General features: G+C 42.7%; 1 protein-coding gene across 1 annotated transcript in view; it reads left to right on the forward strand.

The window, feature by feature from the left end:
• The window catches only part of emilin2a (elastin microfibril interfacer 2a), a 22,753-nt gene continuing 4,836 nt past the window's right edge, over window positions 1-17,917 (forward strand). The window contains exons 1-5 of the mRNA XM_080440128.1: window positions 1-309; window positions 2,047-2,172; window positions 5,065-5,255; window positions 5,724-7,712; window positions 16,104-16,505. Of these exons, the coding sequence (XP_080296254.1) occupies window positions 179-309; window positions 2,047-2,172; window positions 5,065-5,255; window positions 5,724-7,712; window positions 16,104-16,505 (2,839 nt within the window). The 5' untranslated portion in view covers window positions 1-178. The remainder of the gene's footprint in view (window positions 310-2,046; window positions 2,173-5,064; window positions 5,256-5,723; window positions 7,713-16,103; window positions 16,506-17,917) is intronic.

Here is a 17,917-nt window from a genome sequence, read left to right on the forward strand (position 1 = left end):
TCATTCCAAGGGAGTTGTTGCAGTGATTATTGTGGACTTCCCCAAAAAAAAACTTCAGCTGGAGTTTGATCAGTCAGGGGAACTTTATAGCGCACATGATGTCAGACAGCGTAGCTTTCTCCCTCGTTTAAAAGGCTATTTATTTTAAAGCGTTGTTTAGTGTGAAATACAGGGAATAATGGAGCGCCCGTGGACAATCTTTACATTATTATTTTTGAACTTTATGTTTACTTACGGGGCTCCTCCGTCCTATGGCTTATTCCAGGGGTCCGCATACAGTGGAGGAGCGGTGCACAGACATAGGAATAGGTAAGGAGTCTATTTATGAGGACCGTTTTCTCCGGCGAATTTGTATTTGTTGATTCTCGACAACATGCGCTTAACAGTTAATTGCAGTGATGGAAGAAGTAGGCTACTCATATGTTTTACTTAAGTAAAAGTATCAGTAGGCCTACTGCGATACTCTGTTAATCTACTTGAGTAAAAATTACAAAAGTTCAAAATGTGTAAAAAATCTTAGCTTAAGTGGTTAATCTATGTCTTGTAATGATAGTAAAAATCTACAAAGTAACTAGTAATTAAAGTTTTCAAATAATTGTAGTGGAGTAAAAAGAACAATATTTGCCTCTGAGATGTAGTGGAGTAGAAATAAAAGTATAGAAAATTGGAAATAGCCTACAAGTAAAAAGCACCTCAAAATTGTACTTGAGTAAATGTACTAAGTTACTTTACACCACTGGCTAATTACTATTAGGCCGATATTCCGTTAATTTTTATATTATAGCCTATATTAAATTATATTTCAGTCCACTATTAGTGATTGGAGAAAATAGTACCCCCCCCCCCCCCCATCATTATAATGTTAATGACTAGATTATTGGCAATCGTATCTTATAAATGTTTGATATATTAGCAGCAGCGCCTTTATCGGGTCATGACGACCGTCTAAATTTGGCTCGAGTCTGTCCATCTCCCCAAATGTGATGATAAGATTCAGTTAATCACCGAAATGTGATACATATATAGTCTAGCACCGCACGGCTCCCTTTTTAGCACATATTTTTACCCGGCCGTCTCTGAAGAGATTAGGCCATAGCCAAGCATAAGATTGAATAACGCCCAACCGACGCATGACGCACAAAGTTATTATGAATGATGTAGGCTTCATCAACATCCGTGTGGGTTCTGTGCTTTATCTTCAATTGAAAGCCCTGAAGACTCGCCCCAAAACACGCTCGCCCCCCATTTTCTTCCCGGATTCTTGTATTTGTTTTACTGAGGTTACAATTAGGAATAACTAAGGTTAGGAGCAGTGGTGGAAAAAGTACTCAAATTCTTTACTTAAGTAAAAGTACCAATACTGCAATATAAAAATACTCTGTTACAAGTAAAAGTCCAGAATAAAAAATGTACTTGAGTAAAAGTACAAAAGTATTGGCATCAAAATGTACTTAAAGTATCAAAAGTAAAAGTACTAAATATTTGAAAATAGCTGATCTACAAGCTCACAACGCGTCGCGCTGCGACGCGTTGTGAGCTTGTAGATCTGCTATTTTCAAATAGCCTAGGTATAAAATAGGGCTAAAGTGGTTAATGTATGTTTCATTATATCATAATTTACATCTGAAAAGTAACTAGTAACTAAAGTTTTCAAGTAAATGTAGTGGAGTAAAAGTACAATATTTGCCTCTGAGATGTAGTGGAGTAGAAGTAAAAGTAATGGAAATTGGAAATACTCAAGTAAAGTACAAATACCTCAAAATTGTACTTAAGTACAGTACTTAAGTAAATGTACTTAGTTACTTTCCACCACTGGTTAGGAGTTTACTGGGGTTACATTTAGGAATAGGGTTTGGTATAGTTTTACTGAGGTAACGTTTAGGAATAAGGTTTAGGTATAGTTTTACTGAGGTTACGTTTAGGAATACCATGGTGGCGACCGTTCCTAGGTCGCCGGATTTGCATTTCCCCGGGGTGCGCGTGTTTTGGGGCGAGCGTTCTGGTATGTAATGGAATTGAAACCTTATTCCTCTCTCCTCCACACAGGAACTGGTGTGCCTTTGTGGTGCACAGGAACGTCAGCTGCACTGTCCAGGGAGGCGTGGAGAGCTTCCAGGAGCCCGTCATGACCCCGTGCCCTGCCTATCTGCCGGACTGCGAGCCACAAGTGGCGTAAGTGTAATATGGGCAGGGAGGGAGGGGATGGGTCAGTGTTGCCAGATTTTGTGAGATACATAAGCAACCAGGTCTATGAAAACAAGCACAAAAGAAGGGAAACAGCACTTTAAACCTATCGGTCTACACATCTTGTAGATCGGCTATTTGAAAATAGCCGATCTACAAGCTCACAAAGGTCTGCTAATTTTTTTTTTATCTTGGGGAAAAAAGTTACAAATTTGAAATATTTTTGAAACATTTAACACAAATCTGGTATGGGGGGTCCCTTGCACAAAATATTTTCAGATGGGGATACACAGACAATTAGCCTACTGTAGGCTAATTGTCTGTGTATCCCCATCTGAAAATATTTTGTGACAATGAGCCTACATATTAATTTGGGGGTCTTTGACATGAGAATGTTTGAGAACCACGGGTTTAAACAACTTTTTGGAAACAAGCCCAAAATAAGCAACTACACCTAACAAGCCCAAAAAAACGCAATCCGCAACTACCAGTATTTACAAGCAACTTTAGAGAAAAACAAGCCCAAAGTCGCTTATAATAAGCGGACATGGCAACACTGGTACAAGATTAGGTTATAGATGGCAACCAAACCTGCTCGTGCACACACGCACACGCACACGCACACACACACACACACACACACACACACACACACACACACACACACGCACACACACACACACACACACGCGCGCACACACGCACACACACACACACACACACACACACACACACACACACACACACACACACACACACACACACACACACACAGAGACCACAGCCTGTCTCATCCCGTTAATATATCTTTCAGAATGGTCTGTCAATATGATACTAAATCTTTGTTGGAGGAGGATTCAAGCCAAAGTAATAACAATTTGGCTTTTGTTGCGCAATAGTATCTCAATATTCGAGGGAAATTAAACAGTTGATTCCCATGTGGGGGATGGAGGGTGTTAATTGGTGGTTGTCAAGGACAATCGACAACATTAATCAGAGCTGGTCTGACAATAACATCAGTAGGAGTTGTTGTTATTCTGCACTTTGATACAGTGTTTTGCAGTTAAATATATTTATGTTTAATGTGCAAACGATTGTTTCAATAAAACCAAACAAAACCATGCCATATCACCCTCCTCCCCCAGCAGAATATATAATTTTAAGTGGAATCTCAAGCTTGTATATTAAGTAGGCTATAATTTAATTATGAGATCTTGTGAGCAGAGGGGAATGGTGAAAAACGATTTTCTGGACTGTGTAAAAGATTCCTATTGACAGTGACAACTCCTTATTTGGGACTCAGCTCGCATATACCGTTGCTATTTTGTGGAAATCTTGTATGTCCAAAACTGTAACTTTTCAGGAAATGGAAGAAAGAAAGAAAAACTGTGTTCCAATGGATCCAATGTAGTTCATTACAAGCTCTTGTTAATATTTTTCATGGTTCAATATTTATAAAAATGTAGAGCTTGGTGCGATGCTATGCAGCTGTGCAGTGCACACTGACTTAGTACATCCAGATCCCCTTTTGCCAGATTCATCAAGACAGGACAGTGTTATCTGCAGTGGTGGACCAAAGTACTCAACCCCAGTACTTGAGTCAAAGTAGACAGTACTCCTGGTCAAATATTACTCAGCTACAAGTGAAAGTTGCTCAGTCAAAACTGTACTTGAGTTAAAGTACTGAGCACTTGCTTTTAAAAATGGCCTAGTTAAGTCAAGTACAAACTACAAAATATATTTTCTTTTTAATATCAGTGCATATGAAAATGTTGACATTTTCAAAAATTGTTGGGAGCTTGTAGATCCGATATTTAAATGTTTTCCTGAATTTGTTTAGTGTGCTTTTTATCCGTTTTACTCCCCAGTCGTTATGCCAATTAATTCCTCCACACACACATTTTGTGTGTTGTCACTCCTGTTCCGAATGACTCACCTGCCAGTGAGGAGCCTCCACTGGGAGGACGTAGTAGAGCCTTCATCCTACTCCTCCCACCCAACACTCCCTGCTGTCATGTGCCCCCCCAGCCCGTAGGAGTACATGCAGTGATATCGCGGCCTGCTTCCTGATCTGAAGGCACGCCCACTTGAAACCAATGCGCACGGGTTGTCAACACGGCTACCGACAGATTCAAACGCAGAGCAGAATCTGTTCTTGAGAGATTACTCTCCCCCGAACACATGCCAATTGTGTTCCTATAGTCGAGTGTATATAGACTATACTACTACGCTGTCGAGCGTCTATACTATAGACACTCGACAGCCTGCTATTTTCACTATTTGAAACAGGGCATAAGTGGTTATTTTGTACTTTTTCCCCTTCCTAGAAATGTAGTCAAAACTCGAAGTCAAAAGCACAACATTTGTCTTTGAAATGTAGAGAGAGTGAAAGTCACAAGCATCCCAAAATACTTGTACTTCGTTACTGCCCACCACTGTGTGCAGTTCACACTGACTTTGGGGATCTGATTTGTGAATTCCCCTTTTGTCAGGTCCCTCAAGATAGTGTTATCTGACAAGAGGCCATTTGAGGACTATGCAGGGATGGAGAGTTTTTCAGGCATAATCAGTGTTCCAGATGCTACACGACCCTTTGCTTTCAAGGACGTGATGTCATCTATTGTTTCTCCTGGAAACAGTTTGCCTTGGCAAGAAGGTTGAAATGTTCATGATAATGTGCTACAAAAATAAAATAAAGTAACTAAAGCACACATGAGCAACTTTTATTGATTCTTTTTGCCATATGACAGTACTAGCAATTTCACATTGATGCATGTCATGTGAAATATTATGGTATTTTTTATTAGTTGATTAATATACGTTTCTATTAACCGTATAATGATTAAACTAATCGAACACTGGGTGTCCTTCTCGTCCCAGGTACCAAACGCGTTTTCGACCGACATACAAGGTTGCCTTCAAGACAGTCACAGAGTTGGAGTGGAGATGCTGCCCTGGTCACCAAGGTCCAGACTGTAAGGATTTAAAACCAACCCCCAATCGACAGAGAGTACAAGGAACACAGCCTCACCACCAGCCAATCCCTGGGCAGACCACCAGGCACTCACAGAGTAAGATATCAATTGTACCGTTAAATGTACCAGGGCTTTTCATTCTGTTTTTTATTTTTTAATTAAAATTTGCCTTTGAGATTGGAGTACCTGATATGTGCAATTGATTGCTGTGTTACTACACACTGTAGGACAGGGGTTCCTAAACCTTTCCATGCCAAGGTCCCCAAATAGTCATATCCTCTAGCTGCGCTCCCCTGTTATGATATGGCTTATCTCATCTAGATGCTCACTGCACAATGTGAGCTTGTATTTTAGCTATTTTTTACTTATTTTAGATTTATTTACATTTTTAAATTCATGATAAATGTTTGAAACATTTTGACAATAAACACTTGCCCTAAATATACCAGGTTGAAAGTGACTAAATTGGCACAATAATCTTATGAATTGAATTTGAACTGAATTGTTCCTGTTCATCAGTAAACTGCTTGACAAGTGGTTTTGTTTATCTATTTTGGATTACAGGGCCAGAGCGGAGAGAGACAGGGCACCAGGAGGCGAGGCATGGTGGGACAGACAAGGTTCTTGTTCTTGAGAGCGAAGTCCAGCGCCTATCTCAGACAGTTCAGGACCTGCAGGCCGCCTTGACAGGGCTAACTGCCAACCTCCGCACTGACCTCCAGGAGGACACCAACAAGTTGCTGGTCACTCTACTCAACAACATGCGTCCACCAGACAGCACCTCAGCTACAGGCACAGAAGAGAGCAGAGCCATGCTGGATGGTCATCAGGCCACCAGAGGTGGAGTAGCTGGAGAAAGGGGTATAGAAAAGATGATGGCCAGGTTGGATGACATGAACGAGGCCTTGAAGAGTAAGGATGAGGCCATGGAAGAACTAAAAGGAACAGTGACTAGCCACGAGGGGCAGATCCGCCTGCTGATGGACGCATCACAAGCTCAGAATCAAGCTGTGGGGGAGGGCGTTCCAACCGACCTTGATGTTCTACAGACCTACATCGATGACAAATTTGAGAAGCTAACAACGGACGTGAATCAAAATATGGATGAGAGGATGGCCAAGCTACAGAACTCCTGCAATGACAGGATCCAGACTTTGCAGAAGACCTGTGAAGAGGGCCAGGACCAAAACCTGGCCAGCCTGACCACGCTGGTGAACACTAAGGAGGCAGACTTGAGGAAGGAGATCCGAGCACTGCGTCTGGACATGGCTGCTGCAGATGGACCTGCACGGACTGAAAGGCAGACTGGTCCCACTAAACTGGAAGAGGACCACGACGGTGACCATAAAGACCTGTGGCGTGAGATTGACCGAATTGCAGAAGCTCACCGGATTCTAAATGTCCGCATAGACAATGAGCTGGCCCACCTGTCTGGAGGACCTCAGGAGGACAACGACAACGATTACATCCTCATGATCGAGGAGTTAGAAGCGCGCCTCAATATTACAGAGCAAAATGCAGAGCTCCACTGCTTCTATATCGAGGAGAAGCTCACCCGTGCGATTGCAGATGAGACGGAATCACTTCGGAAGCTACTGGATGAGCGTCTGACCAACATGGAAGACCAGTTCACCACCATGCTGGTAGAAATTAGCAACAACTCCTTCCCTGGCATGTTTGGCGACTCCATGGATGCCATCCAGACAGAGGTCAACAACAACAAGTTCCTCATCCAAGGCTTGGATGATAAAGTCAATGCTGTTGGAGAGATGTGCTCTGCAGGATGTTCAGGCTCTGGTTCAGGGGATTCTGTAGGTTCCGTTAGTTCATCCACGCCATCTGCCGGTTTAGAAAACATTGTGAAGGATGTGCAACTGTGCAGGACCAACTTGGATGTTCTAAACACTGATGTCAGTGCTAACTCAGACAAGCTCAGGAAACTAGAGGACATTATCAATAGGCAGGTAGCTGGACATCAGAAAAGTACCCAGAGCATGGAGGACTTCAAGAAAGGATTGATTAATCTCCAAGAGAATGTGATTGGTCTGGCTGGAACCGTTAATGTGTTAGGTGACTCTCTGAACAAGTACACCCAGGATCTACATAAAATTAACTCCACATGTGCTCCTCTGCACTGCCCCCCGGGCACCCCAGGGAGCGAGCACGGGGCAGCATCAGGCACTTTACCCGGCAGTCAGACAGAATTCACCAACAGACAGTTGGATGGACTAAGGGACAGGCTAGAAACCCTCAATAACCAGATGTCAATTGAACTGGGTCAATGTAAGGAAAACACCCAAAATGTCTTGAATGGTATTTCTGCTGTAGACAGACGCCTGACAAGACTCGAAGAGGTGGGAGGAAGTTCAGATGGGGTTTCTGGTAATGTCCAAGGACTGAAAGACTTGTGGGACCATGTGCACAGGATGAATGCCACCTTGGGAACTCAGACTGGTGACATCAGCTCAGTGCAGAATTCACTGCAGAGCTTCCAGGCACAGCTCTCAGCAATGGCCAAGCATGTTCTGAAAGACATCAGCACCAAAGAGCCAGGTGAGTTACACCCTGATGTTGTCATGCTTTGGTGACATCACTGACAGTCTGGCGTGACGTTATTGACGATAATGAGAGAAATTGCCTTGGGCCGCCTGAGACATTGACTCAGAGTTGAAAAATGTCTTATGACACTTGCATTAATATTTAACAGCGTGTGCTAGAGAGTGGCCAGGGTTCACGGTCATGTGCACCGGAGGTCAGTGGTGGTCCCATGAGGCCCTGCCTACACTTTCTGTACAGTAGAGACCTCTCACCACCAACACACCATTCTGAAACCAACTGAGCCGAATAGAAACTGAGAAATGAGAGCATCTCTTAAAGCACTATAGAAGTCCAGTGCAATGCATTATGTCAGAGTTCAAAACCTCTAGCTTGAACAGCAGTCACATGTTGTTAAGGAAAATAGCAGATGATTATAAATGAGGAAATGGCACTAGAGAGAGAGATAGAGATAGAGAGAGAGAAATTCTGACCAAGAGGAATACACAGGTGTTGCCAAATGATTGTGTTCATGTGAATCTGTGTCTTCTGTGTGGTGACAGCTGTGACAGACAGTTCTTTGTTGTCTCAATTGTGACAGAATTGTTGTTAATGGCCCACTACTTTAGGTTCACATGATTGAAATTCAATAGCAACAAAAGAGTACTTGAACATGAATGATTCATTTCCACCAAGTCTTTGGTCCCCATAGAACAGCGATATCAAAAGCCTTTAGTAGACCTATAGTATATGCAGCATAGTGGCACAGACAGTGACAGGCAGCAGCAGAGGCACCTACCTACAGTACATTCAGTCATCTTCTATCTGGCTATAAGGTCAGTAAATTCCACTTTCCACAGTAGGTCACTCACACCGCTTGAAGATTAAGTCTCTTGTTGGTTTTAGTTACCGTACAAATTCAAGAAAGAGCACCCGGTGGCCGTGCCATTTGCATTTGTTATATAAGGTAAAAGCCATATCCACATTGGGGTGAATGGACTATAGTAGATGTTTCTTCACTGGCGATTGTAAACAGGGCTCTAATTTGCCTGATGAAGACCTACATGGTTGAAACGTTGCCCTTGAAATACATTTGTTTGGGAGCTATAATTCGGCGTGGGGATATTTTACCTCTCTTTGATTTCTACCTCTTTATCCAGCACCTGGCCTAATTAAAGGTATAAGATGTGCACACAATCTCCTCATTGTATTGTGCAAATTGGCTCATGAGGAGGCTATAATAAAAACGAGAGGTCAGGCGTTAAGCAAACAACGCTACTGTGCAGTGAAGGGTGATGATTCCACCCGTTCTGAGGGCCAAGAAGTGTCTCTATATGATTGTGGCCACATCATATTTTACAGTAATGAGATTATACTATATACTATACTATACAATTAGACCATAACAGGATATGGCATTATGTGGCTCTTCCTTATTCTGCAGTTAACCATTTAAACCCCATATGGTTGAGCGGAGTCCCTCAGGGCTCCATAGGCTACTAGTGTCTTTTCCGTTTTCTGTTATTGTGAGGAAAGCCTTCGCTTAAAATAGCAGATCGTCAAGCTGCGGCGCGTTGGGAGCTTGTCGATCTGCTATTTTCCGCGAAAGCCATCCCCACAATACGGATGCTGGGGTTTAAGTGGTTAATTTAAGATTTCCCAACTAGTAACATAACAGGAAATTAAGTGAAGGAGAATTGAAAATGAAACCTTTCAGCTTCCTTCTCAGCTTACTATATATACTTTATCCTGTGTGACAAACATCTGTGTAAACACCAAAATGATAGAGTGATATCCATGTAATTCATAACATATTGGATGTTGTGAGTGACCCGGTATATCCAGGCTAGTATATATATCCGCTCATGGCAGGGAATTGTAGGTGCTCTTTCCTGAGATTAATCCCCCACATAGTGCTGGTTTACATGGGAGGTTGAGACGAGGGGATCAAATACCACATATGGCCGTGGGGTATATCCACAGAAAAGGGGGGACATGGTGAATTCACTGTGCTTTGCATGTCTGCCATACGTCATTCAGTATCCAGGCTGCAGGAGTCCATAACTGAAAACTCCTGAATTTGTGTCAAAATGCAGGTTTGGTTATACATAATTTTCTGCCACTCTCGGCCCCTCAATGATAATGATTTACTCACTCTGTTTCTTGCTTTTTATCACTCCCATATGTTGATGTTAGGAAGTTGCAGTGCAGTATGCTATCTTTCCCACTTGCTTTAGTTGTGTGGTCTTCCTTTGCGCGTCACGGCCTAGTTTTCCCACTCATAACAGAACCGAATGAGCCCTCAACCGCAGTTCCACCAAAACAAACACACACACACACACACAGACAGAGTTTAGTACACACCGCCCCCCCCCCCCCCCCATATCCACACCATTCTCCTGAGGTTCCCGTAGGGTGACCTCAGCCTGATGTGAGGAGTCTGGTCTTCATTAAGAACCCTGACTCACGGCTGGAGCCAGGCTCCTGATGGAGAGGAGTGAAGCAGGGCTCCACACCCAGGACCAGATGCTTCTGCTGCCCCTCAGCTGTGATGTCACGAGTGGGGCCCCCGTCCCCGGTTCCTCCCTTTTGTTTAACAGCGCAAAACCCCAAAAAAAAAACTATGGTATGAAAGAAGGAATGGAATTAAAAAAAAGGGATGGAGGGGCATGGGTGGGGAGGTTGAATGATGGGTGTGGAGTGACAGAGTGTATAAAGGCCTGGGGTTACCCCACCACCACCCTGCTTCGTTGAAAGACAAGTGGGTAGAACTTTTCCAAGCGGTGATATAAAGTTTCATTACTTAACACTGAATCTAGAACCTCACTTCCACACAACAATAAATTAGTAGGAAAGAACTGGCCACACTTCAGCAGGATGGAGATCAGTGTCTGACGGTGCCTTATAATAAACGATGAAACTGACTCCCAAAATGGTTTCATTTCTACAAAGTGGATGTTTTTTTGTGGAGAAACCGTCATCATGCTGCCAATAGTCTACTATTCAAGTCTGTTCACTAAAGCCCCATGAGAGAGGGAGTAAGGACAATGTGACAGGGGTAGCATGAGGGTCGCTTGTGCTTTTTACCGGAGGAAACGAGAAATAGTCTCTGAATAGATATAAAACCTCACGTGAAAAATCCCAGTTCCATGGGTGTGGTGGTGAGAACATAGACCGAAATGTTTCCTTTCTGTGTTGATCGACCCTGTTCTCCCTCACGGTCACATGAGGCTGCAAACAGATGAGCTGTTGTTACAACATAACTGAAAGATTTATGCGGAATAGCTGTGGCCTTACTCATTGCGACGGACGAGAAATAAGTTGCAAAATGTTGGCATCGAGTCATCCAGCAGCAGCTGCTGTGGAACCCAGAGAAGAGCATTGCCCGCTGAGTCCCGGGTGCGTTGGTTTCCCACGACCACATCTCTCCCAAAGGGAGTTGCAGTTGTATATTTGCCTCATTAAAAGCCTGTATCAATGGATTCAGGCCATTTTGAAATTGGGCCGAAGGACAAATTCTTTAGATGTACCAGACTATGTTAATGAAGGCTGCAGACATATGTTATTAAATGCTGTGCGAAAGAGCTCAGTCTAAAAATGAGATATTCACCTTCACTGTGGGAACGCTACGGACCATGCAATTATCTGTCTTGTAGAAATACTGAGCAAGGAACATTTATTAGCAATTTTATATCCCAAAATGAATGTAGAGTCTGCTTTACTAAAATGTAGAAACTTCTTGTTCTCTCAGAGGGGTGGCCGAGCATTTTGCTGGAACAGATACTTGCTTGCTCTGGCACTCGCTAATCCAAATCCTGAGGAATATCATATGTGCTTCCACTGCTGTGGAGTTGACCTTTCCCATAGAGGTCCCCGACTATTCTTCAACCCTTTTTTTTGGAGGTGAAGCCTTTCCAGCTCAAATCGCTCGCTCCTTTCCCTCTTTGCTCTCCTTCTCAGTCTGTCTGTCTATCTGTCTGTCTCTCTCCCTGCAACAGACTCTTTCCGCTGATTGAAATCTCTCCTTCCGAGAATGCCAGAGGTCTTGTCCTTCTCTCCTTTCCTGTCTCCTTAGCGTGGATGCACAGCCAAACCCACAGAGTGAGAGAGCGATAGAGATAGAGAGGAGGGGGGAGCTGTTAGTATGGTAGTATTAACTCTAGAATATGGGGTTTGGTTTCACGGATCAGTGCTTTGTGATTGATCGTGTACAAACCTTACTTTACAGAGATGGACAGAACAGTAAGATGAACTGTCTTCAGTGATCAGGCAGAGCTACACAAGACTTCAAAGGCTATTTGAAGTCAGTGTGCTGGATTGGAAGGAGGCTGTTGTGAGTCAGTGGTGTAAAGTAACTAAGTACATTTACTCAAGTACTTTTTACTTTACTTGAGTATTTCTATTTAGAAAGCTTTAGAAGGCAATGCAATTGTCCTTGTTTTTATTCCTCTACATTTATTTGACAGCTTTAGTACTAGTTACTTTGCAGATTTAGATAATCAATTATTATCTTAATTAAGCAAATTATGAATCAATAATAACATGTCACGATCTACTGCGTTGTGAGTTACTGTTAGTAGATTGACTTTGTTCGAATAGCTTAAGTATGAAATAGGGTTTAAGTGGTTAGTAATTACTCTAATAACATTTACTTTACATAATACATGATTCTGAAATGGGAAATGTGTATAATGAGTACTATTATGTTTGCTACTGTAAGTATATTCTGATGCTACTTTTGTACTTTGACTTTTGAATTTGATTTTGAATGCAGCTACTTTTACCTAAGCCCAAAATCTGAGTATTTAATACTCAGCACCACTGCTGGGAAGGAACGGAAAGTCGTATTGACATCCGCTCCCAAGGTAGCGCGTATATCCAGTCAACACTGGAATTATGAGGGGAGAACTTTGACTCCCAACACGCCCTAGAGAGATTATGCAGAGTGACTGGAGGTGTGAGGTGAGGTGTTTCCATCTGGGCCCGTGGCCCTAGAGCTGTGGCCCCCAGAGCCCATCTGGAAGTCTTCAGAGCAGAATGGAACACAGAGACACAATGAGAAACAGCCATTCATTGTACATTTTCAACAACGTTAACGTCGTTGGGGGATATCTAGGTTTGGCCGTGTGCGTGTGAGTGTTATTGTCAATACGTTTGTGTCCAGATTTGGATGTGTGCACTGCAGTGGTGTAACGTAACTAAGTACATTTACTCCAGTACTGTACTTGAGAACAATTTGGAGGTATGTTTACTTTACTGGAGTATTTCCAATTTTCAATACTTTTACTTCTACTCCACTACATCTCAGAGGCAAATATTGTACTTTTACTCCACTGCAATTATTCGAAAACCTCAGTTACTAGTTACTTTGCAGATATTAATTATTATATTATAAAACATACTATAACCACTTTATGCCTATTTTATTTTTATACATAGGCTATTTGAAAATAGCCGATCTACAAGCTCACAACGCGCCGCATCGCGACGCGTTGTGAGCTTGTAGATCGGCTATTTTCAAACATTTTAGTACTTTTACTTTTGGTACAGTAAGTATATTTTGATGCCAATACTTTTGCACTTTTACTCAAGTAACATTTTGAACACAGGGCTTTTACTTGTAACTAGAGTATTTTTATATTGTGGTATTGCTACTTTTACTTAAGTAAAATATCTGAGTACTTTTTCCACCACTGGTGCACTGTAAGACAAACAAAAATATACATGGGAATATGCACCATTATGGGCAGTAATGTAACCACCTCAACACCTTACGTGACAGCATTCTCTATAGCCTGTCCTTATAATCTTCCCTGTTCTGTATACAGTGTTCCTCTGTGATTCAGACACATCTGTCTCCCCTACTTTACACTCATACGGTGCCTGTCACACCAAATCCTGGGATGCGACAGTGACTAATGGGTCCCCACCCCCCACTGCAGTGACTCAATGCTTGTTTGAACCAATAACATCTGCTTTTGGTGATGCCCTTGGTTACGACACTGCTGTGTGTGTGTGTGTGTGTGTGTGTGTGTGTGTGTGTGTGTGTGTGTGTGGTGTGTGTGTGTGTGTGTGTGTGTGTGTGTGTGTGTGTGTGTGTGTGTGTGTGTGTGTGTGTGTGTGTGTGTGTGTGTGTGTGTGTGTGTGTGTGTGTGTGTGTGTGTGTGTGTGTGTGTGTGTGTGTGTGTGTGCGCCTGCGCATACCTGTGGGTGTGTACAGTAAGTGTGCAATAGTCACTCAGTCTTGCCTGTGTGGGTCGGTATCTATCTTTCTGTTCAGTTGTGTATCTTCATATCTGTCCCTTGTGTGTATGCTTCCCCTCAGTGGTGTAAAGTAACTAAGTACATTTACTCAAGTACTGTACTTAAGTAAAAGTTTGAGGTATTTTTTACTTTACTGGAGTATTTACGATGTTCAGTACTTTTACTTCTACTCCACTACATCTCAGAGGCAAATATTATACCTTTACTCCACAAAAATTATTTGAAAACTTTAGTTACTATTTACTTTGTATTTTTATTACACAACATTCATTAACCACTTCAGCCCCTATATACCTTTCGGCCATTTGTAAATAGCCGATCTACAAGCTCACTCTGCTATTTACAAACACATTTGAAAAGTTGTGAAATTGGACATCTTGCACAATGAGTACTTTCTACTTTTGGTACTTTAAGTACATTTTGATACCAATACGTTTGTACATTTTTTTAAATTTTTTAATTCCGGACTTTTACATGTGACATGAGTATTTCCACATTGCAGTAATGATACTATTACTTAACTAAAAAACTGTGAGTACTTCTTCCATCACTGCACGTGCACACCATGCAGACAGACTGTGTGTTTAGAGACTGTGGTTGCCCCCATAGTGAGAATACAAGCTGAGAAGCTCGGGGGAAATAGGCACTCATCGTGTCCCGATGCTGCAGACATGGTTGAGGAAATGAAGTTGATGTCTCAGATTCCCGTGTAGAGAATGACTGCTGGGTCTAATTTGTTTTTGATTACAACTGGGGTTTATGGGAGGTTTGTGGCATCCCCTACTACAACATGAAGGAAGGAGGCCTCTTAATGGTTGATAATGCTGTATTTGATGAGCGGGGAAGGGCGCCCGCTTGTATTTTATAACCACATGACCATATTGTGGAAGATGACTTCCAAAACTACAACTTTTCAACTTTCAAAATTATAATCGCCAATGTAATCATCCCACAGAAATCCCATCCGATTACTTTTGAGTTATTTTGGAGTACATGTCATCAAATTGTTGATTCCAATGCATAGGCTACTTGAATGTGTGGAAGTATAGTTAAAATATATATGGCTATTATTACCATTATATTACAATTATTCACATTATGTCATAGTTTTAGAGAAATTAGGTTATGATCTAAGTTTAGGATGTGACCTTAAGCAACAAAGTATTTGATTCTCTCCAACAAATAGGAACTCCATTATCTGGTTCTATGTATCAGGCTACTATAGTCTTGTCACATGCAGGCAGTAAGATTAGTTAGTACTCAGTCTGGCCCAAGACAACAAGACAACTTGTTTAGAGCTATTTTAATCCCATGCACAAAACCTGTGGGCCGGGACAAACTGGTGGGCCGTGAGGATAGTGGTACTTTTCATAAATAACATTAAAAAATATCTAATCATTTCCATAAAAAAAGAAGTGAAAGTGAAAATAGCAGATCTACAAGCTCGCGACGCATTGCGGGCTTGTAGACCTGCTATTTTCACTAGTTTGGGTCCCGGGCAAACGTCACATTTTTCTTTTGGGTCTTGAGTTAAAAAAGTTTGGGAACCACTGCACTCGACTGCAACTCTTCCTATCACTACATATTATATCAGCTGATGCAATCAGTGTAACACCTAGCTGGGAGGGCTGATGGCTGACACAATGCCGGTTCTGTTAATGCTATTTGTTGTCTGTCCCTCACAGCATATCTACAGGCTCAGGTAATGTCTGTGCCCTCAGGGGGAATCCTGGCATGCAGCCCAGTGCTTTACTTGGAGAAGGTCCCTTGTGGGTCCAAGAATCCTTTTTTTTCTTTTCTTTTTAAAGTCACACCCTCAAGGAAGAATAATAATGAAAAACGGCTTTAGGAGTCAGCATGAGTCAAGGCTAATGTTGGACCAACATCTTAAATTCGCGCCATTAAATGGGAATTATTAACAAGCGTGAGGGAAGATGTGGTTCATGAATACACAAGAAGAGCGATTTATGAGCACGTTGTAAAATCGCAGGCGTCTGCTTGTTGTGCTGTTACGGAGTTTCTGTACGTGTTTATGTTGCAATGGATGGTGGCATCTGTCGAGGCAATAATCATTTCACGCTGTTAAATGGCCTCTCCCTGTCTGTCTCTCTCTCTCTCTCTCTCTCTCTCTCTCTCTCTCAAAAGGAATGACCTTGAGACCGGAGAGGCCTGGCTCTGTGCCGGACTCGACCCAGACCAGACCCAGAGTCACGCACATTCCCCAGATCCACATTCCCTTCATCATCCCTCATCAGCCCTCCAGCCCCCGCCAGCCGGCCAGGCAGCCCTCCAGCCCCGTCCAGCCCGGCCACCCCTCCAGCCCCCGACAGCCCACCCTGACTCTGCAGGTCCCCTCCAGCCCCCGACAGCCCACCCTGACTCTGGTCCCCTCCAACCCCCGACAGCCAACCCTGCCCGTGGTCCCCAGAAGGCCGGTGTTAGAGACCGGTGAGGCTGGGCCTCCCGGGTACATGCGCAGAGTGACCGTGCGGAGGGGCTCTGAGGACAGGTCATCCGTGCCTTTCCAAGGGTTCGCTGGAGCTCCAGGTGAGTAGTTAGTTAGCCAGCGATGACGCACACGCTACATGACTCAAACAGCTATTTGTGTCTGGGTGAGGTTAACACCCAGCTGGGATAAGGACCCTGGCCCCAGGGGGCAAAGAGCCCACATATCCGAGACAAAAGAAATGACTATTCTGTCCAAGTCTGCTTCTGTAATATTTTATGGGCAGAGTCATCTATTATTCAGGGGCATAATATGTGATAATAATATGCTTTCGTCTTACATTCGTAAGCATTCGTCTTACAAATGCTTTGGGGGGTGTATTCATTAACCCTTTAAGACCGGGAACGCATCTGTGTAACCACTTTAACCATTATTTTCATATGTTGGCTATATAAAAAATTGCCAAAGTACAAAGCTTGTAGATCTTCTATTTTTGAAAAATCGTGAAAAAGTGTTGTTTTAAAGGGAACATTTTTAACTCAAATCTTTGCTCCTGGGGTGTGGGGGGGAGGGGGGGGTGTTCCTGGAACAACATATTTTGAGGTGGGGGTCCGTGGCCGAAAACATATCATTTTGGGGGTCCTTGACATTCCAGGGACCCCCAGAATCAAATTTTTTAGTTACAAATGTAGTTTAAAAAAATATATATATTCAAAGATTTGCAAAAATGTCCAATCTACAGATCTACAAGCTCATAGCGCAGCACTCGGTGCCACGCTATGAGCTTGTAGATCTGCTATTTTTGAATAGCGAAGAAATCTAAAAGTGACACAGATACTTTCCCGTTCTTAATGGGTTAAACCCTCTGTATAAGATCTCCTTCCACAGAGTGTAACATAACATGACAGATGTTCTGACATATAGGAGAGTGCTTCTAGGCCATTCAACATTTGACATACAAGTAGGGAGACTTTAAAATCACTTCTAAATTAAACTAGAAGCCAGTGCAATGGCTTTCTCTTTGTTTTGTCTAGCAGCAACAGAAGCAATAAAGAGCAATACAGCGTCCTGAATCACAACAACTGACAGTTTAGAGTTGCAATACGACAGGGACAGAATCATTTGTTTCAACTGATTGTGGACTTTAGTAATGACTTCAATGTGACTTTTTATACGCTCTCTGATATGAGCTGTGAGTGGTTAGTGTTATTCCAATCCAGTTCCACTAGAAAATACAATGTGGTCCATTTACAGTCTTATAGGAGCTGTTGCCGTCCACACGTGAGACTGATTAAGTCTTGATGATCAAATTAGGGACTCCAAAGTATAAAGGTTTTGTTTATCAGAAAGTCTCTCTTCTTTTGAAAGCCTTCATTATCTATACAAGATCAAGCCCCACCACTCCTGGCTTAATTTATATCCAGTCTGAGAATGTGGCCCACAGTGTTTAGACTGTAGACTGGGTCCAGAGGGGCAGACAAAACAATATTACCTCAGGCAAGCGCAGTCACTA

This window comes from Gymnoscopelus braueri (assembly GCF_963280865.1).
Source record: "Gymnoscopelus braueri genome assembly, chromosome: 10".
NCBI classification, from domain to species: Eukaryota; Metazoa; Chordata; class Actinopteri; order Myctophiformes; family Myctophidae; genus Gymnoscopelus; species Gymnoscopelus braueri.